Source organism: Artemia franciscana, chromosome 7 (genome assembly GCF_032884065.1).
Source record: "Artemia franciscana chromosome 7, ASM3288406v1, whole genome shotgun sequence".
Lineage (NCBI taxonomy): Eukaryota > Metazoa > Arthropoda > Branchiopoda > Anostraca > Artemiidae > Artemia > Artemia franciscana.
In genome coordinates, this window is record NC_088869.1 from 18,097,331 (window position 1) to 18,119,712 (window position 22,382).

Here is a 22,382-nt window from a genome sequence, read left to right on the forward strand (position 1 = left end):
CCAAATCTTTAATTTTTTAAAAGAAATATGAATACAAAATATCCTAAAGAACATTAAAACTAATCAAATGCGGTCTACTTACTTTTATTTTCGAGGAATGGTGATGAAGATAAATTTGCTTATAGTTACTGTCGGGGCCATATCCAGGGTTATGCTCGGAGGGAGGGTAAAAAAGCTTAAAATCGCATCAAAATCTGTTCATATGCATTTTGATACGTTTTTGCGAATCAAAGAAAACTTCGGGGGGGGACCCCCTCCACTCTGGATACCACCATGATTACTGCCAATCACTCTACTTTATTTTAATAAAAATAAAATTTCAAAAATTACAAAATAATTATAACCGTTGGATTATTTACTCTAAATTTTGCGCCACTAGAATTTCTGCGACCGTGGAAATCACCCCCTCTGTCCCCCACCCCCCAAAACCGACCCTGGTGACGCTTAAGAAAGGTTCCAATAGGATTTGAATTTTGCTTTGGAGGCCAGATATCATAGAGTGAAGTGAAATAATTATCTTCATTGGCCGGTCATTTCGCTTCTATTTCGTATAAGAGTTTAAAATTTTGTCTTTTCGGTCAGCAAAATATTAGAAAAAAGTCACCTGTCTAAATGATGTACAATTAAATACATAATTCTGGTAAAGCGAACATATAGCATATAGAAATATATAAGAGAGAGAAATATAGTCTCTCTATCCATAAAAAATTGGCTTAGAAAAATCTTACTTTCGAACCTTTGCTGAAGTAGTGGTAAAGTTTATTTAATCGCTTTCCTGCCATGGTTTTACATGCATGAAGACAGTTTACCCACTGATCCCAGCTGTCGGGCGATTGAGCAACAGGCCTGTAAAAAGGACCTGCTAACAAAAATCGACAACTGTTGACGTCGTGTGCACTATCAACGGTATTAAAAGTCATTTTTACAATTCAAAAGACGCCTATGTTCAGAGCTATCTACGAATGCACCATTGTAGATGGCACTTCGATTTCAAACATTCCATCCTTATAGTGTGACAATTTACAATGTGTTTCAGACCATCAATGCCTCTGGCTTCGTCAATGGCTTCATTTCGATGTTTCTTTTTCGTAAATCTCAATTAATAAAAGTTTAAACTTATTGAATTTCGACTCATCCAAGTTAGATCTTGTTTTTGTATATAAGAATAAGAGCAAATGGCCAACAACATTTCTAAGGCAAAAGAGTAAAACTTCAAAACCCACAAAATTAAGATCAGTTACCCTGAATATATCAACCGTCCTTTGAGTCTTATTATTCCAGAAAATACTTTTGAGCGCTTGGAGCAAAATTCTATGACAGATTGTTATTCTGAAAAGTTGCCACCTAATGCCTTTCAAAACAAAGTCAATTTCATATTTGTAGTTAGACAAGCCGTTTTCCATTTCTCCTATTTCTGAGAGATTTTCCGTGATGAAGTAAGAAACCTTTCTCGCAATTGTTTGTGCTTTTTGTGTCCCATTTAAATTACATGAGCACATTGCTCAGAAATTTCAAATAAAATGACCCCAAGAAATATTTAAGCTTGCTAATACTTTTCTATCCCCCCCTCCCCCCAAACACTATAAAAGACCAGTTCTTAGCTCGTCTCATGAAAAATATGACACAAAAGTTCACTACCAGACGCCAAATCACCCTTCTCAACCACCTCTTAAGGATCAGAGCAACCAACACCCATGAATTTGAGTTTTCCTTATTTAGAATGGCAGTTTAGCTAAAAGGAACTTGGTACAAAGTGGCAAACTCCATCTCCTTTTTTATGTTTTTTAAAATAATGTTACAACCAAATCTATTAGCTAAAATTTAGCGGAATAATTTTGCTTAAATCCACCCCTATTCCTTCTTAACAAGATTCGAGGGAGACTGTCAAATACATTCCTATTAAAGGGCAGTTGGACCAAATAACACAAAGGAAGAAAGAATTACAATACTCTTTAAAAACAGAAGAATTAAACAATTGCTTAAATAGACAATAAAGAAAGCCCTATTTGGTATAATAGACTCTGTAATAAAGGGTTTTAGACCTCCAGAGGCTATACGAATTGTCAAATTTTAAGAGATATACCCCCTGAGAAGGATAGGCGTGGCTTCCAGCGTAGACTTCTTCATGGCAATCTCGCCGGTAAATTGGCACAATAACTGACATTGGGGCTTGGTCCTTGGTTAGTCGCACCTTGCCACCTGATTCAATATCTTGGGTGTCCACTAAAAAAAACAAGAAAAAACATTTGTATTGAGGTGCATAAAGAGAGCTTGTCAACTTTTAAAAATAGTACTATCATATTTAAACTCTGCACCCCAGAATTTTTTTTGGGGACGTCTTTCATTCGAGATGAAAAGAGGGATGGAGGAAAGTCTAATATAAAAATATAAACTTTTAATTTTTAAGGTAATTTTAAATGTTTTATAATAGATAATCTTTAAAGTTTTCAGCTCACGGAGACAAAGTGGAATACTCAAAACTTGGTTGGGGTTACCGAAGAGGGAGGAATTCATATATCCAGATACTCACCAGCAAAATGAAAAAATCAAACAGGGACAACTGGGTCATCACTTATCAGAGACTTTTAGTACGATTAAATAAGGTTTGGCTTGGTTTAGATTCCTAAAATCCTAACATAATCGTTGTCTTGTTTTTACACTAAATACACATACTTTAAACATAAGGACCACAAGGTCTTTTCTACTATTAATAACTCACTACAGGATCAAATTTCTTGAGGCCAATACAGCTACGCACGCTACTCCTCCATCCAAATATATTCAAAGACTTCCTCTTTCCACCCTCCTAAGAAGTTCCAATACCTCTTAAATCTTTCCTTGCAACATCCTCTCACCCCATTCGGAGAGGACCTGCTTTTTGTTTCGCCCTATTCAGATGACTGACAAGGACAATCTTTGGCAATCTGTTATTTTTCATCCGCGGAACGTGTCCTAGCCATATCAACCTTTTTTTTTTATTATTATTATAGGCCTAGAAAGGCAGATTGAACCATATCTTCGTAAAGCATACCGTTAGAGATACGGTCAGTCAGTTGGATACCCAAAACAATCTGTAGACAATTAGTCTGGAAAAAATATGGAAGCTCAAAGGAAACATGTCTTTCTAGTCCCTGGCTATGTATTTTCAGGCTTTCGGACGAACATTTAAGGAGTATCATTGAGTTTATACCGACTAATTTCGTTGTTACTGTGGTAGCAATACCCATCCCCCAAAAAGAAATTCCTGTTAATCTTTTGTATAACGCGAGGGGGACGGAGTAAGGGATCACCTTCCCCGAGATCCAAAAACTCCTTGGATCTTTAGGCCTTTCGTATTAAAGTTGTCAAATAAAATATGTTTTTTTCATTATTGATTTCCCTTTCCACGATTTTTTACTGTTGACTGCACCAAAAAAAATTCGGTGGCTACGATTGCTATTCAGAGGCTATGAGACGGTTGTTTTTTTTTGGGGGGGGGGATAGAAATGCATTCATATAATTGCTATTCTAATATTACTTTTTTTTTAAATAATTAGATATATAACCTGCTTCATCGGGGTCACTTTCTTCATCTTCAATATCAGATATATGGACGGAAACGTTTGAGTCTTCAGTTGGAGGAGTCCACTCAAACAGAACTCCAAAACCAATATCATACGAGTCTGTGGCAAACTCCCAGTAAAGGCAGGATCCCTCTTCTTGAGTCGGTACTCGGACCTAACAAAATCGGAAATAAAAATCAATAGTAATATCGATGATACATAATAGGTACTTGCCCTCCCCCCGTCCTCTAAGCCAAAAGTAAGAAATTCCTTAAACGCATCAGATCAGACCATTTCTTTGTTCTTTAATTCTATCTCATTTAAAGCACCTTGCATTTTAAAACCATTCTATTTAAAATTACTTTCTGAATAATTTTTACATGATAAACTGGTTTAAATAAATATATAAATTAACTGATTAACATGAAAAAAAGCATTTTTCCATGCTTAACAATGGTCTGCGTAGCGCATGTACCGATCTCCTCATTCTCTGCCTTGGGCCGCGTGCGCAATGCGTGGTTAGTGGCAAATCATCCACACTTGCCGTGTTTTCCCCAGGTTTCTCCAGGTACACATTTGGAGCGGGGTCATTCTAGCTGAGGTTAAAAAGCCACACCACTGACCCCCGTTATTAACCAAATTATTAGCGACACCAGGAATCAAACTCCTACCCTAAGATACAAAGGATTTCAAGTCTAACGTTTCAACCACTGGGGTAGAACGGTTTTTAATAAATTAATTTTAATAGATAGATTCATGAAATTAATTCCACGAATTAATTAGTCAGAATTTAAAAATCTTAAATCAAACAAACTAGACTTAGATGTCGTAATTGAACTGATTACATTAATTCAATAAATTTTCAATTTTATAAATAACAATAATCTAAAATTATAAAGTGTAAATTTTTCTTAATCTGTATTTTTGAACAATATGAACTTTACTTTTAATAATGAAAGTGGTGATAAACATCAACTGTAAAGGGTTTACAATGTTTTAATACCAGTACCATTCGGTTCCGCGAGAGTTAACAAATTTTCGACGGAACGCCTAATCGATTCAAATTAATTATCATCTAATGTCTGATCTTCCATCATTTTAAGCTTTTCTACTTAAAAATTACAATATCAGATCAGAATTTGTACAATTCTTTAAACATTTTTAGAGATTTCCAAATTTTATGGGATTGAACATGAAAGCAAGCAACACATCGTGGCTTCTTATCCAGCACAGTAATCCCTCAAATATTAATTTTTGTATGTAATTCCGTATAACCGCAAATTCTTTTAGGCTCCCTAAAGGAATTTTAGAGGGTGGCAATTATACACAGTTAATAGTTATATTTTCATTTGCGAATCGGTTTAAAAAATTGAAAAATTAAAATTTTATTGTGTATAGTCGTTGAGAAAGCATTGAGATAAAAAGAAGTGAACTTGGCTTGGAATAGCGCTATGATCATATCATACGGAGGGTCGAACAGCCATGCTGGCGAACACAATGAGCAAAATGAACAGAAGTAGGTGACAGAAGGTTGACCCTGCCCATTTCTCTTTGCTCTAATGTGTTATATCTAAGTTTGAAGCTATATCGGAACCAGCAAAATTTTTTACAAGAAGCTGGGTCTTACCAGAGGTGAAGGTTAAAGAAGAAATCTAGAAAATTTAAAATAATTCATCAGAAATCTGTTTAGATCACCGTCATTATAAATAGAGGAGAAGGTCGATGCACAAAGGATAGGCTGGTCATAAAAAGTAAAGTTAGGTCAGTGCATATCAATTATATTTTTACGGTTTGCAACGATCTTTGCATAATCAATTTGGACACCTTTTTGATGAATAGCCTACGTTAGGATAACACAGGAAAATAAAGATATTAGATTGGCCTAGCTTGTACGACTCAAACACATGCCTGTCAAATATCAAAATCTGGGGTCTCACCAAATAAGCGGGGACCCAAAAAGGTCTGAATTTAAATTACTTACGGTAACTATTTCGCCATGGCCTACTTTGATGATCATTTCTTTTTCTTCACGTCGGATAGAATCTTTGAATTCTTTTATATCTTTTCGAGTCCACATCGAGGCAGGAAGGATTTCTTTCACTGGTATTCCATCAACTGGTAAAGCTAAAAATAAAAGATTCCTTTAAAGTTCGTGGGTTCAGTATCAAGATGGATGAAGTTTGACCTTTTCGATTTTGTCGATCTAGTTCGACTTTTTGACAATTTCATAGTTTTCATCGATTAAATTCGACACTTTGACAGTTTCACATTTTCATAGTTTCAGTTCATTAACACGGCTGAAATCAAATAATTTTTGCGCATTCACTAGTCTCTATTACAAAATGACCATCAAAATTCCTATTTATGAGTGCTAGTTGAGTTGCTTTCTAAATTAGCTTAAAAATAATGGTAAATTACTAAGCTTAGAAAGACTTAAAGCTAAATTAGCCAAGAAATGATGTTAAGGTGTTAGCTACTAGATGATATGATACTGGAAGGAGACCTATTCCTTACGAAACAAAGTAATCAGCAATTGTATCTTGAGTTTCTTTGACTATGTTTTGCGAAAGTTTATAGAATCTAATATAGTTTAATTCAATGAAAGAAAATGGCAAAGATTGTCCATAAAATATACAATTGATCCAAAAATACTAACACCTATACAACTTAAGAAGTGTGACATAAAAAAAAAGGTTCAAAAGGTATGATTCACTAACGGAATTCCTCAATGTCAAAATCGAATAACGATTTTGCACCTAAACCCTTGACTAGCTCTTAACTTTCTGCGTTCTTAAACATATTGACAAAATGTGAACTAAGAGCCAAATTCCCATTCCATAAAAAGCCAAATTAGAATCCAGTGCAAATGCTGTGTAGTTTACTAGGCAATAATTTTCTCGAGGGGTGCCAATCCTTAAGGTTACCCTGCAGAGCTGAAAAGTCCACCCTGGTGCCAAGCAAGCAGGATGTCCCTGTCGGGGATAGAGACGGAAAAAGGAACTTATGACGGAGCGGAGACCCAAAACCATCTAACACCACAAGAACAGCTCCAACCTTGTTTAGCCAGCCTATCGTCGTCAGGACATTGTACGATTTTTTCCACTCTTTCGAACGATCGATTTCGGCACTCTGAATGACCCTTTGTTGCTTACCTACAAACAATTCTGTCTATTCCTAATCGACATCTCAACACTTTTCCTGACAGCAAAATTATAGTACGAGTGAAATTATCCTACCCCGTTTATTTGTTTTCACTAAAAATGGCTGAACAAAGAATTCAAGTGATACAACTTTATTAGCCGGACTATGGAGCGATCAAAAAAAGAATTCAAAATCTTTATTCACGTTTTTTTGGGAAATGATCTTTCTAGCAGTACGAAAATTTGGCTATATAAGTCGGAAAATGAGAAGGAATAATACCTGAAAATGGCAAACAATGATGACAAATGGGCTTGCACCCATTCTTCATACTCATGTATGTTAGGAAATACGAGGAAATTGCAATCAAATCCAACATAACGTATTCTTTATTACTTTTCCCCGTTGCTCCTTTTATGGCGTTAATCCGTTTGACATTTGAACAAAACAATCATTAGTCAAAGCAACAATTTAAATATAATAATTATATGTATCAGAACATTGATGCTTCTGGTCATCCAGAAAAAAGATGTTAAATTGAAAATAATTACGATTATTTTGACCATTGAAAGATTAAGTCTTTGTATATAGCCAATAGTCCATTTTTCTCGTTAGCAGGCTGTGGACAGTAGGCCGAGATTAAGCCTCTTCCAACTTCCAACTTTGGCAAGATTCACATGGAATGTGAAATTAGATGCATCGCTCACACTCACGTTTTTACGAAACATATTCCGATAATCTATATTGACATTCCAATCATACACTCGGGAAACATGGAAATTTGGAGCTCCCTACGGTGTGTCTGGAAACTCAGACAATGTTTGAGCAATATAGAAAGCAACTAGTCATTTCCAAACATCTTTCCTTTCACCGGTTTCTTCAAAATTTGTCACGTCTTCTAAAATAATATGAAATATTCAAAACGTTTGTTTATGAAATTTAAAGGCATTCCTTGGAATTGTGGCGTGACTCGTTAAGCTCAGGCAGAGTCGACTCCACCAAAGGGTACCCGGAGAAATCGGTGGAAGGTAGGGAAGGAAGAGTGTTCAAAAGCGCGGCATAGTTGGTGTCCGACACCCCATTTCATTCTTGGCTGAACGGCCATAAAATCAGCACCACCAGTTTGGACAATAGAGTCCAGTGCCACATTCTTGGAACCAAAAGATTGATACTAAAATAATATTGATCTTCCGTATGAATTCAGTCCTGAATAGAGAAACTATAGTCCCATAAAACCCCACTAGCTACCTGCCCTTTGCAAACAGAATGAAGTTGAAGTTGAACAGAATGAAGTTTAAAAGGCTGAAGTTGAACAGAATGAAGTCAGAAAGAATGGAGTTGCAGTTGAACAGGATGAAATTTCCACAGAATGAAGTTAAAGCCGAACAGGATAAAGTTGAACAGAATGAAGGACTGAATGTCAAATTGGCTTTCTATAAAAAAAACAACCAATGACATGCAGCACTATACAGTGAAATTACTAACTTAAGTACAAAACATAAATAATAAACATTATTTTTATTCTTTTGTTTTTCCTTCTTTTTTTTATTTTTGCTCTGCGATGAGTGCCATGCGTTCAAATTTCAAAACCCACGCATAAGCGCATGAATTCCCCTTGTATTTGCAAATATATACGATGCACTTCAGAAGTATCAAAATCGATTAGGTGTCAGGGAACAGAGAATTAAGTTTGTTTTAAGCATAAACTCCGTGTTTTAACACCGTCTTTAATAAGCATATCAAATAGTAATAATAAAAAAAAAACACTTCTTGGTTTACCTTGGTAGCAACAGAGCACAGAATAGATTTTTTTGTAATTTATGTATCGACCGTCCATGTAGTGTGAATTAATTAAAATGTAACTTTTATTTTATATTGCCTTTCCCCTAGAGCCGTTAGAGCAATATTAATATTATTATCAGAGACATCACAAGCAGAAATGTTTGGGGCGGTAGGGAAATAGATTTTACCGACTGACTGGTCCTTTTCACCAGTTGATTTGGGCGACGATTCATTTTACCGACTGGCTGAAAACATTTGGGGAGAGAGCGCCCCTCCCCCATTAGTGATAATCCTGGTTATTATATGTGATTTTGTAATTGTTGACACTATGCCATTTAATCGATGGTGAAGAAATAAAATCGAAATTTTGATGCCGCAGCCCTTTCATTGGCAAAGTCAGCCGAAGTTGCTACGACACTTCGCGTTGCCAAAACACTGTAAATAAAATTTTGAGTACAACTCCTAGCTTATCTGTACTGACCCACAACACAGAACGGTTATCTGCAAGAGGGGGCAGCTCTGAGTCAATACTTGAATAACGTGTTTTTAAGACGCTGCTCCCACGTTTGGAATAGTCTCCTGGGGGATATTATCCCTGTAACCTGCCTGTTGATTCCTTTAAAAGTAAGTTCAACAGACACAAACTCTGACCCTATGTTTCAGTTGTTAGTTGTCATGGAAAAGGAAAAAAAACAACATCTCACACAGCTTTAGCTTTAGTTTGGGTTTAAGTAATGTGTTAAATCCCTTTGCAAGCTCTTTGAGCTACTATTTATTAGGGAACTTGAAAAAGTTTGCCATACCCCTTCACACCAAATTGGATTTAAGCTAGGTACCGGGTGTGCCAACGCTTTAACCGCATGTGGAGTCATATGGAGAAAGCCTTGTTTTGGGGGGATATGATGTCAGACGTGCATTCAACTCTCTTATCCATGCAGTGATGCTTATCCATGCTAAAATCTGGTAAATGTGGACGTTTACCGTAACAGACATTTACCATACGAGGTAGGCAAGAAACAACTATAGTAAAGTAAATTCAGCTGAATTAAAAGCTATTTCAAATGAAATGATGTATTACTCACGCGACGTTTCACTGAGATTCTCTTCTTGTCCTTCTCTTTCTCCATCTACAGAAGGGGTGTCTCCATTAAGGCTCCCTAAAAAAAAGAAGGAAGAAGATACTTATTTCAATCTAGTTTGATTTGAATTTAATTTTTAGCTATAATTAACGTTAGTTAATTTTTAGCTATAATTAACGTTAGTTAATTTTACTGAAACTTTATTTTATTCCAATCTCAAATCAATTTTTAGATATAAAGAATTACTTACATTTATTTATCAAAAGACTGTGGTGTCAGGTTGAACTAGCTTTTTTCAAATTGGATTACTAAAAACTTAATTCGGTTGATGAACTTAATAAATATATATATATATATATATTTATATATATACATATATATATATATATATATATATATATATATATAATATATATATATATATATATATATATATATATATATATATATATATATATATATATATATATATATATATATATATACTAGCTGTTGGGGTGGCGCTTCGCGCCACCCCAACACCTAGTTGGTGGGGCGCTTCGCGCCCCCCCAAGCACCCCCGCGCGCGTAAGTCGTTACGCGCCATATTAGTTACGCGCCATTGTAGCTGTGTCCCTGTGTCCCACCTGTGAATATAGATAGATTTATATATGTGTTTCAAACTACGTAAAAATTGCGAATATACAACATTTTTGGCTTTCCCACTACTGGAAGCTTTCCGTTTCCAATTGCCAGCAATTGATCTGAAAATGTTTGACCAGAGTCATCGTTTTGCAATCGGACACGCATATTTGTAGTTAATTTTAATATTTTTACGTGTGCCCATAAATTAGAATTTTTCAGGCAAGCATTCATTTCGTCTGCAGGAGTTAAACTACGTAAAAATTGCGAATATACAACATTCTTGGCTTTCCCATTGTCTGTGCATATACAAAGCCGTATGCACTAATAATGACGTCATATGCAAACGCTCTTTTTACAAACAAACAAACATGCATACACACAACTCGTTTTTATATAGATAGATAGATAGGTCGATACAATACAAATTAACTGCGTAAAACTTGCGAATATACAACATTTTTCGCTGTCCAATTGTCGCTGCATATAAATAGATTGTCAGGTTTACCGACCCTCGAACATGCAACGCACAATTGTCCATGGGAAAAACAATCAGTATTAAGATCTATACCACATTTTTCTAATGATTGACCTTGAGCTTTGTTAATGGTGATTGCAAATGCTAATCGAATTGGGAATTGCAATCTTTTAAATTGAAAAGGCAGATCCGTTGGAATCATGGGAATGCGAGGAATAAGAACAGCCCGACCCTCAAAAGGCCCTGTCAAGATTGTGGCCTCTATTAGGTTTTCCATTGTTTTTTTTACGGCAAGTCGCGTGCCATTGCAAAGCTTTGGTGGGTTGATATTTCTTAAAAGTATTATTGGTACGCCTATTTTTAGTTGTAGGACGTGTGGTGGAAACCCTGAAAGATCTATGGAATTTAAAAATTCAGATGGATATTTAACCGCTTCATTTGCTTCCAAAACTGTGTCGTCTGACTTGTAAAGGACTGCCTGGTCTCGAATCCTGGTCAAAACAATATTGTTGATTTCGTGGACGTCTATATTTTTGGGTGCGAGAATCGCTCTTTCACTTAGCCATTTATTATTTTTATAATTTTTTAGAATATTCGGAAATACTTTTTCAATCAATTAATTTTTGGACGTCACTAAATTACAGAAATCAGCAGGTAGTTGTATACGTCCTGAAATTGAGCCTATCGTATCATAAATGTCTTTTTGTTCCGACGTTAACTTGGAAATGTTATTTTGTACAAACGACAATAGATCATTCGCACTGTAACTTTTTTCACGATCCAATTCTACACATGTCGAAACAGCAGCGATACGGTTAGGTGAAGGCATTCCCAAATCCTGAAGAGGTTTGTTTGCCATACGTACGCACAAATCTTCTATAATAACTAAAGTGTAGTTATAAATTTCTGATGTAAAATCAAAAGTCATATCTGACGTCTCTAACTGTTTTCGATGGAGTATATCTTCGGACATTTTTGACTTATATTTTTCCCATAACTCTGTAGGAGCTGATGGAGAGCAAGTTGTTAAAATGATGCCAAACAATGCACGAATTTGACTTGGGGTTGACGTTTCGCACTAATGGGGAATATGGAACAACCCACTGGTTATCTACTTCGATGGTGGTACCGTTGCCATTGTAGGTTCTTCAGTCATTTTACAATTAGAAATTTCTCTTTCAACGGTCTTCTTACAATTAAAAATTTGTCTTTGAACGATATTCTTAAATACCTGTGTCCTGGTCGTCATTTATATTCCCTGTGTCCCGGCCGTCATTTGTGTCCCGGTATCCCAGTCTGTAATTTCTCTTTGAGTGTCCCGGTCGTTATTTATATTCCCTCTGTCCCGGTCGTCATTTGTGTCCCGGTCTGTAATTTCTCTTTGAGTGTTTTTTCTTTTTAGTATTTTTTAGTTTTTACATTTTTTCTTTTTTCAGTTTTCTTTTTCTTCTTTATTTTTCAGCTTCACTATGAAATACATATCGCCGAACCTTTGTTTTTTTAACTAAAATCTGGTAGGCATTGATGACCTTATCCGAGTCAAAATCCCAAACCCAATCATCATCGCTATCATTTTCAGTTTTGATATGTTTTGACTCTCGCTGTCCAGGTGGATCTTCATCTAACTGCGCGGTTTTGCGTTCTTTAGCCTCAAGCCTGTTTCCTTGCTGTTCTTTTGATTCCTCGGCACGCTTTCTTTTCTGACTTTCTCTATCAGCAGCAAGTTTTTTGGCATAGACTCTTTGAGCATCTTCATCGGCTTTTGCCATTGTAAGTTCATCAGTCATTTTAAACTTAAACATTAATAGATTTCTACGTGAACATATATGTCTTAAATATCTTTAATGACGTCACCGTCATAGCAAAAATGACGACAACTAACTTCATGACGTCAGCTGACACAGAAACATGACGTCACCTGATCCACAGACAGACACACAGACAGACAACTTATTTTTATATATATAGATAAATCAACGAAAATCGTTGATTTAGCTAAGCTAATAAAAGAATAAAAAAACCATAAATAAAACAAAATTAAATCTTTACGTTAATACATGTGAAAGCTTAAAGCTTGGAATAAATGCTTCAAGAGATATTACTTGTATTATAATACTACAATCGGAAAGGACACAAAATGGACAAAACTGCCTTCAGAGGGGGCCATGACGATAAAAAGGAAAAACAAAGCGAGATTTCTGGCACAAAAGATGAATTGATGTAACAGCCAGGCATATAATGCTCAAGACATTTGGACAGTGAAAAAGTTTGCTAATGTCTCAAATTTTCTTAGGCAAACTTTAATCCTTATTGTGCCTATTTATTTTTTTTCCTCTTATATATTTTTCTTTAGCAGATTATTTCCCTTTATATCGACGGAAAAAAGTAACCGAAGCACGGTTTGCACGAAGAAGGGATGGAGGATGAGTGTGCGTAGTAGTGTTGACCTCAGGCGGCTTGGTGCTACAGTAAGTTGTTAGTAGTAGTATTAGTTTGTATGAAGCAGCCAAGAAACAATTGAAAAGCACCGCTTCAAGACATAAACAAAACTTTAGCCACCCACAGTCTAATTAATTTTTAACAAAAAATCTCACATAATTTAGATCAGATATTCTGAAATGTTTGTTATAAAATTTAGGAGTCAAAGTGGCCAGTTTAAACAAAATTTAAACTTGAATTTAAAGCTGTGATACATTTTTTGCTGCTCAATTTACTCCATTTCTTGTGCTAATTTCATCTACCTCAGTAAAACGATCCTCCAAGAGCTGAAATTCCTTTAATAGAAGTTATGCTTCCTTCAATCACAAAATTTGTTTCTCTTGTTATGTTTTTCATAACCTGTGAATGCGATAAAAGGAGATTACTCTTCCTTGTACTGCCTAGGATATCTCCAAATTCTGCTAAATTTCCTTCTCTACAAGATGATCCCGAGTTTGTTAACCACCCCCCCCCCACTCTTCACTAATAGAACTATGATTCATAGGGGTTAAAAACTAGAATTTAGCTGAATCTATAGACTATAAAGGTCATAATACACCCCCCCCCCTCATCTTTAGCTCAAAATAATCTGCCAAAATATATGTTAAAACAGATGTGTTGACAAGATCTCCCAAACTATTTTAAAGTAACATTGAAACTTGGTTAAAATTTAGACACTACTGCTAAATAGTTGTAATACAAGTCGAAAAACAAAGCTCCTATAAAAACACCCCTGAATTTTCCGATTTCACTAAACTATGACCAGAAAACCCCTCTCGATGAAAAAACCGATGAAAAAAAGGGGGGTTGAACCCCACCTTCACTAGGCCAACAACAATTCAGCAATCCTATAATAGTTTAGAGTAATAGCTATTGATAGTAAGTAGAATTGTTATTATTTTTTTGCTAATTTTTGTTCCTCCTACTCTCCTTTGCTATTCTTTATCTCTTTGTTTCCAATTGTGGAAACCCATGTGTTTGTCTTTTCAACCCTTAATTGTTCTGAACCCAATCCTAATGTCTTTTTGTTCAAATCAAACACGAATTCAATACATTATATCTGCAACAGTCAAGCAATATATTAAATTATCCCCTTTTCATCCATACTGCTGTTCCATATGCTTGATTTCTTACTTAAGTTGTCTCTACTCAATTCTCTATTGTTAGTTTTTCGTAACATTAAATGCAAATTTGACACGCGTTGTTTTTGATAGTGATTCTATACACTAAACCGTATTTCAAATCCTAAACCAACTGAAGCCAAATGAAACAAAGCAACTGATGTCACTAGCACTGCAAGCATTGTCTCAACAATAAATAAAATATCAAAAACGTAGACAGTATTAGTCATATTAATGGCCTGTCTATACCATTCACGATTTGTCTCTGGGCGGCCCATAAGTTTAGAGCGTAATAAGCTTTCTGATATTCTCTTAAACTAACCTTCAATGGGTTGCTCAGCATCAAGTGAGGGTAGAGGAGCTTGATTAATTGGTGTATTCTGTCGGAGGAGTTGGCTCATATACTGATGATAATGATGCTCTTGAAGCTGCTTAATTAGAATATTTTGCTAAAAGAAAAATATGAAAATTATAGCCCTGAAAACAACTAATAAAAATTACGGGGTAACTTAAAAAAAAATAGTGAAAAGTATTGACTAATGAATGTGTCAATGTAAAAAAAAACAGGGATTCTTCCTATAAGAAGTTGAGCTGTGTCCTTTTCATATACAATAAGTTTAACTGTATCAGGGAACTTTCACTGAAGGAGGGTAATCATTAGTCACAAGCTGTTTCTTCCTATGTCAACTTTTGCATCCCTTAACGATATAGTTGCTTTTTGGAACTTCTCATTAAGACTTAACAATTAATTGTTAAAATTCACCTTGAATTCTCTACAACAGAAATGCTTGTTGAAATGTTGCTTTTCATTAAGCATTCAGCATTATTAGTAGTATAATACGATTCTTTTTTTTGCATATTTAAGATATGGCTGAAACGATTTTAAATGCAAAAACCTTAAATTAGCCTTGTAAGAATTAAATGGTACCTGAATATCGAGATAAAATTTATACCCGGTAATGCTCCTCCATCTTCATTTTCTTGAAACACGTAAGTAAATACACTCATCCTGTGATAAGCGGTTTGTAAATTCGTGTTCACGTCCCCAGAAGATACCCGCTCCTTTATTTTCACAACATACGGTTGCAAGTCAACCGTAATACCTTTTTTGTATGAGAGTGTTGTATTATTTGTAATATCTACTACATTTCTCCAGGGTGGCCTTAGCTTACAAGCACATAAAAGATGTGTATCCATTCAGGGCTATGTGATCCCTGAGGTGTTTGCTAGGTCAGTATTGAAGAGTGATGGAGACCGGGTTTGTTATTATTATTTGTCCTTTATATTTTTATTTATGTATTATTATTTCTAATTTAGTTAGTTATTTATTTATCTATTTTTTCATATTTATAGGTTATAGCATATTTATTTTTGGAATATTTATAATGTGTAAATATTTATAAAGTGGAGGTTTGAGTAAATAGTCGAGTTAATAGGTTAGTAGTTACGAGGACTTTTTGCGACCACAAACCTTCATAGTTTTTCTCCAGCACGAAAGTATTGTTTAATTTATTTATTTGTTAGTGAATGTGGATTAGTAAACTTAGAACTTATAGCTTCTAACAAACATAATATTGGATTACCTTAGAAAAAAGATTAATCTTGTTTACCGTGCAGCCGTTTTTGTCTTTAGTTACTTATAGCTCTAAACAACAGCACGTTTATGGATTAAGAAGAAGCTATACAGATAAAGTTTTAAGTTGTCAAGAATCACTGTTTGAAGTTATAAGCTCGGTTGGACAATAATAACAATTATTGTGTTTATGAGATAGATAAAAAAGATACAATTAATTCACTGACATTACCGATCGATACATTAGAGCCAATTATCATAAAGGAATATCAAGCTTAAAGCCAACTTTAACAAAAAATACAACTGGGTTATGAACGTTCCTGGTGCGAACAAAACTCTTACTTTTTTCCTTTTTTTTTTATCAAAAATAGGCTTTAAAAAATATTATTCTCCTTTGGGATATAAAACCGGGTATTTAGCTTTGTGTGGAACCCAAGCCAGCTGCTCAGACATATACCCGGTACCCTATAAAGATTAATGGAATGATTTAGAAGACACGAGAGTACATTCATTTATGTATGATATCATTGACTGTTAGTACGGAGGCAGGGCGAGGGGATCCTTAAAGTCTTTAAATCTCATGATTTTTCAAATATTTTCAAATATCTTCTAGGTAAAACACTCGTTTTTGAACTTGAGTCCAAATTGTGCCCCTACCCCCGAAACCCAAAAAAGAAGACTCCCCTATCCCACACCAAAAAAGAAGAGTCCATGTGTGTCCATTGGAGGGATCAATGCTGGCTATATCCATTACCATACAACATTGGAATTAAATAATATATGTAGTCGAAAAATGGATAAAGTACTTCTCGAAATATCACTTCTTTGTGTTTTATTTACTTTATACCGAAGATTTTATTTTTGAACAAATTGAGGTAGTGAATTTTTAAAACTGAATTTATAAAAGAAGACTTGATGGTAACTATTAATATCCATTGTGATATATAAATGATATAATAAAAGTCAGTTATATGAAGTCTTCAAACTTCTTTATAAAATAATTAGAAAATATAATACAGCTGAAACCTTTAAGACAAGCTGTTTGTGACATGCAAGTACCTTGGAAAGTAGGAGAGGAGGTGTTCACCATCAATGCCCTTCTTATCAAATCTTCATTCCTTTCTGCTAAAGGTGATTGAAAAACGCTATCAATTCTAATTTACTGAAACTAGTCGTGTATACTTAACTGTTTTGCAATGTAAATAGCCAGGAAACATCGTTACTCAACGAAACATTTAAAATACCCTAATTCTGGTGTGCCCGTACTTTAGACTAGGGGTAAACACTTCATTTCCACTTTTACACCAGGGAATAAACGAGGGCTAACCATGAAACATCATCCTAAAATCAGCTATTAACGCAAACGGCTCAGCGTGAAGTTTACAATATCACTTAACAACAGCGGCTAAATACTAAAATCATTTCGAAGTAATAACGCTGAATTAGTTAAGAGTGATCAGCTGCCCTTTTTTTCCTATCCTCATTATTTATAACGCATGACCGTTAAAGTTAGGGAGAGCCCTATCGATCGGAAAATATAATTTTTAGTTCCTTTTTTAGGGGGGTCGAAACCAACCGAAGGATAGCCAATTGCTTCAGCAAAATGTAATTGCTTTAACTAAAACCAATAGTTGCAAATATATAAAAAAAAATGAAAAACAAAACAGAAAAGAAATAAAAAAAGGAATGCGTAAAAAACTTACTTGTTCAGGATCATTCGGATACTGCTGTTCAGCATATGCTTTAAACTGGGCATAAGTTTGCTTATTTAAAACTTCTTGGATTTGCTGCCTAAAAATACGAATCACAGGTAAGTGTACATATTTAGATTTATATAGAGTAGATAATCTATTACATATATGTCAGTGATAAAGCTTAGCATTTAGCACAAGCTATGATGTTTGTGACTGCTCCAACGAAAATTTAAGCTAATTTTAAATTAATATTGTTTGAATTATCATCGTTTGAGCTTGTTTTAAATCGATAGTATTAATTATTTTAAAAAGCAACTCTTTTAAGTTTGTTTAACATGCCTTAAATGACTATCAGGCTGTTAAACACACGTTGGGAACCGTTTACCAAAAAAATAACATGACGTTCCGTTGGTAAACGTTCCGTGTTTTTGGTAAACGGTGGGAACCGTTTACCAAAAACATACCATGACGTCCCGTTTAAAAAGCAGAATTAGTTTATACCTAAGAAAGAATTCTGCTCGTCAAGCAAACAAACAATAACACATATTTCATTTATACTGATCGCGTGAAGTTGTCATGAAGAAATATCATCAGCTTTGGACCTAAAACATTTCTCAGATATTTTCTAATTTTCTAAATGCTTTCTGAAATTGGAATCTTAGAACTCACCTGAAAGATCTTACTAGCTAATCTGAGGAAATCCTTAAGGTAGATGGTTGAGTTTATCCACACTCATGTAACAGGCTAAATGCTGATTTGATCTAACAAACTATATTAATTGATAGCACACATTTCGCAAATTCAAAAGAGTTGCCATCAAAATACAAACTTCTCGGCAAAAACGAAAAAAAAAATAGCATTTTGTCGTGCGGTAAGCTCCAAAACACTAGAAGAAAATACTAAGTCTGTCTCAAAGAAAACACTAAATGCGTTAAGACGCCAAACACCAAAGGATGAAAACACTAAACACTAAAATTCACTACAAATATATCTTATAATGGTGCCTTTTCATACAAAATAAGGAAAAAAAGAAGAATAATGAATGCATCTTTTAACAAATTTTATAATTATACCTTTAACTCAAAACTTCAATCTGAAACCTCTGCTCTGTTGCTTAGAGCTGAAGACTATCCAAACCAAAGGATATGGCAATCTTGAATAAGAAATCCAATGATGGATTTTAATCTGCCTGTTGTCGAATGAACGATACCAAATGGAAATGGTATCTGGATAGGTAATATAGGTTAATGGTAAACGGAGTTGGCAAATGGTAAATGGAGTTGCAAATCCGATAGGTAAATGGAGTTGCCAATCCTACCGATATTGTGATAAAATTTGATGAGCAAATACTTAAAAATTCGCATAAATGAGGTTGCAAATCCGATAGGTAAATGGAGTTGCCAATCCCATCGATATTGTGATAAAGTTTGACGAGCAAATGCTTAAAAATTCACATAAATGGAGTTGATAAATGGTAAATGGAGTTTCAAATCCAATAGGTTAATGGAGTTGCCAATCCCATCGATATTGTGATAAAGTTTGGTGACCAAATGCTTAAAAATTCACTTAAATGGAGTTGGTAAATGGTAAATGGAGTTGTAAATCCGATATAAAAAAGAAGTTGCCAATCCCATTGATATTGTGATAAAGTTTGATGAGCAAATTCTTAAAAATTCACGTAGATGGAGTTGGTAAATGGTAAATGGAGTTGCCAATCCCATTGATATTGTGATAAAGTTTGATGAGCAAATGCTTATAAATTCACCTAAATGGGACAAATTGACCCATTATGTGACATAAAATTATTTTTTTATTCTCTTTTACTTGTTTTTATTATGTATTCTTATTATTTCATTTTATAATTATTTTAGTTGTAATTAAATGTAATTTAGTGTATTTAAAATGTAATTTATTTGTGCTATTATATTGTATCTTACAGGTTAAACACTTGGCGAAACACAGATTAAACATTCCTGTATTCTTTTGTTCCATTATTTTGTTATTATAATATATTTTTTATTACTTGTTATTAGTGTATTCTTTTTATTTTTTATGTAGAATGCATGCCTTAAATCTCCTTCAATAAAGGTTACAGTACACATCGAATTTCATATTCAAATATCAAAATTACTTTTGGTTTTGAATACTTTCTAATTTGTAAGCAGAAATCGATTAAGCATTCAGAGAGAATTGAAAGAAACAATTATTTTAAAGACTTAAAAAACTTAAGACTAACGTTTAAGAAAACGAAATGACAAAATCAAAGATTTTTAAACCAGCTGAATTTATTCATATAATTTTGACATATTACTACCCAGGTGGCATTTCGGACTTTCACTTGAGCTTACTTAAGTTTGATTTGAAGCTCGAGTCTTTATCGAAAGAACAAATGAAATAATGAACAAAATGATTCAGAGTTGCAAATGGATGCCGAAAAAAATTGTAATGTACATTAAAATTGTCCAACCAGTCCCTCCTCCTTCCCGCGGGTACGTGCCTGTTTCAAATTACTATAACAACACTGGTCAAAAATGAGAGACAAGAATTATAGAAAAAATCAGACATTTTTCAGTAAAAATTGCAGAAATCCCTAGGTTTGGAAGGGAGACGAGGAGCAACTTTTGACAATTATGCATCAATTGTTTGGCTGGATGCCCGCTTATGACACGCTTCGAAGATCCTAAAACCGAAAATATTTTTTTTTAAACATTACTTTTTGGCATCCTGCCTTGAGGTTTCTGCTTCTTCTTCTTTCTGCCGCTGTTCTTCTAGTAACCTCATTTCTTCTTCTTGTTTCAATTTTTCTTCTTCTTCTAGTCTAAAAAAGATAAAAAAAAGTAAATAAAAGTAAGCTTACAAATACAAGTCACAGGCACTCGTAGCATCGACTTTAAATCTTACTCAATTTTCATTTTAAAACCAACCAGCTACTAAAAGCAAAATATATCATTCTCTAATCTTTGGGGGGGGGAGAGAAATGCAGGCTTCTACAAATACTTCCTTTGAATAAATATGAAACTTTATTAGGGAAATCCATAACCACTTTCTAAACTAGCAATTCATAGATCACTTACGGTCAAAAAATAAAAATGAAACACCATTAAAATTAACGCTATGTTTTGATTAACATTAAAATGACTACTTTAAGATAAGAAGGTCATGGGCCGACGATTAAAGTTCACTCATAAAGAAATAGCCAAAAAACAAACAATGGCAATATCGACATCAGCTTTCGGAAAGGTGATTCAGACCACCATGGAGCAATGTGGAAATTTCCTTGGTTTTACGGAATTGCAGGAAATGTTGTAAAGATGATCAAAGCCCTGTACGAAGGGCAGTTGTGCACAGAAGAGACTGAAAAGGGACAGACGGAATGGTTTGCTGTTAAATCTGGTGTGAGGCAAGGATGCCTCCTATCCCCAATCTTATTTGCCACAATCATCGACTTCGTTCTGAATTCTTGCAACTTCTGTGGCGGGGTACAGTTGAAGCTACAGAACCAACTTTCCAATTGCGACTTCACCGATGACATAGTTCTTGCCATTTATTTTACAAAAGATACGCAACAAAACATTGAGGAGCTAGCTTCGAAAGCCTCCCAAACAGGCATGCAAATTAATGCGAACAAGATCAAGGCAAAGCCAAACAGTGTTATCCCTTCGCTAGTTAGAGGTCTTAAGCTTGGGGAAAATCGTAACTCCACGAAGTCAGCGAATTCAAGTATATAGGTAGTACATTAACCCAAAACGACAGGTTCGGCAGAAATATCATCCTTCGCATTGCAAATGCAGCACTTTCTCAATTAAATAGAATTGGAGATCTAGCAAGCATGTTCTTAAGTTAAAACTACGTCTGTTTAAAAGCAACATAATTCCCATATTCATCTGTGGATACGAATCCTGGAGCCTTTCTAGATTCGTAGAGAAAAGATTTCTTGGATTTGAGAACAATTGCCTGCGAAGAATACTTGCGATTTGTTGGGCTGATAGAGTACCCAACACCAGGATCAAGGTTCTGACCCAGCATCCTCTAACAACCGATAAGTTCAACTTAGAAGGTGGTGATACTGGGGGCACAAGACTTAATTGGAACAAGGACGACTAGCAATACGACGTTTGGTGCTGGAATCCTCCGGACAGCAGAAGCAGCGGTAGAAAACACATCACCATTGGCCGTTCCCTTGAATTTGAGGTTCGAGTATTACGATAATCCCTTGAAGTTGAGACACGAGTATTATGAAAATCCCTCGAAAAGCTGTGATCTCTGGCTCTGGATCGCCCGATGTGGAGGACAACCATTGCTGCTCAATCCGCCACTAGGCGTCGGAGGATTTATGTCTTTGTAACATCAACGAAATACCCCCTTATGATAAATTCCATCTTTAACCAGTAATAAATTTCTATTTGACTAGCGTGGGATGCTGAGACACAATTCAGGGGCCCAGCTCATCAAATCTGCGTTGAATACAAAGTTTAGATTTATACTCATGCATAAAAGCGGCCAAATGACACCCAGACAAATAAAACATATCTAAAAAAACTTTTTATTTCAACACCCCTCCAAGAAAAGCCCTTCAACCCCCCCCCCTTCACAAAGGATCCGACATGCATACTCAATTTGATGAAATTATATTAGTGCTCAGGTAATTTTATGAATAGACTACTATGGGTAGTCTCTACAGCATACAAGGCCACCAAACCACAGTGGGCCTCCTATTTAAAATACAGTATTTTTTCCATGCAATGAGTCAATGTTTTTTAAACTTTGCACCACAGACGAGTCCAGTTAGCTCAGATTAAATCCCAATCCCATACTGAGCCCCAAGGAGCCTCAATGTGAATCTTTGGTTTTATGTACAGGGTTTCTATTTGGGTTC

At 35.0% G+C, this 22,382-nt stretch overlaps 1 protein-coding gene across 1 annotated transcript in view; it reads right to left on the bottom strand.

Moving 5' to 3' along the window:
- Window positions 1-6: 6 nt before the first annotated feature.
- The window catches only part of LOC136028927 (Golgi resident protein GCP60-like), a 45,984-nt gene continuing 23,608 nt past the window's right edge, over window positions 7-22,382 (bottom strand). Inside the window, exons 4-10 of the mRNA XM_065706904.1 lie at window positions 20,220-20,324; window positions 17,516-17,603; window positions 14,562-14,688; window positions 9,545-9,619; window positions 5,524-5,666; window positions 3,546-3,717; window positions 7-2,223 (exon numbers count right to left, since the gene is read on the bottom strand). Of these exons, the coding sequence (XP_065562976.1) occupies window positions 2,003-2,223; window positions 3,546-3,717; window positions 5,524-5,666; window positions 9,545-9,619; window positions 14,562-14,688; window positions 17,516-17,603; window positions 20,220-20,324 (931 nt within the window). The 3' untranslated portion in view covers window positions 7-2,002. The remainder of the gene's footprint in view (window positions 2,224-3,545; window positions 3,718-5,523; window positions 5,667-9,544; window positions 9,620-14,561; window positions 14,689-17,515; window positions 17,604-20,219; window positions 20,325-22,382) is intronic.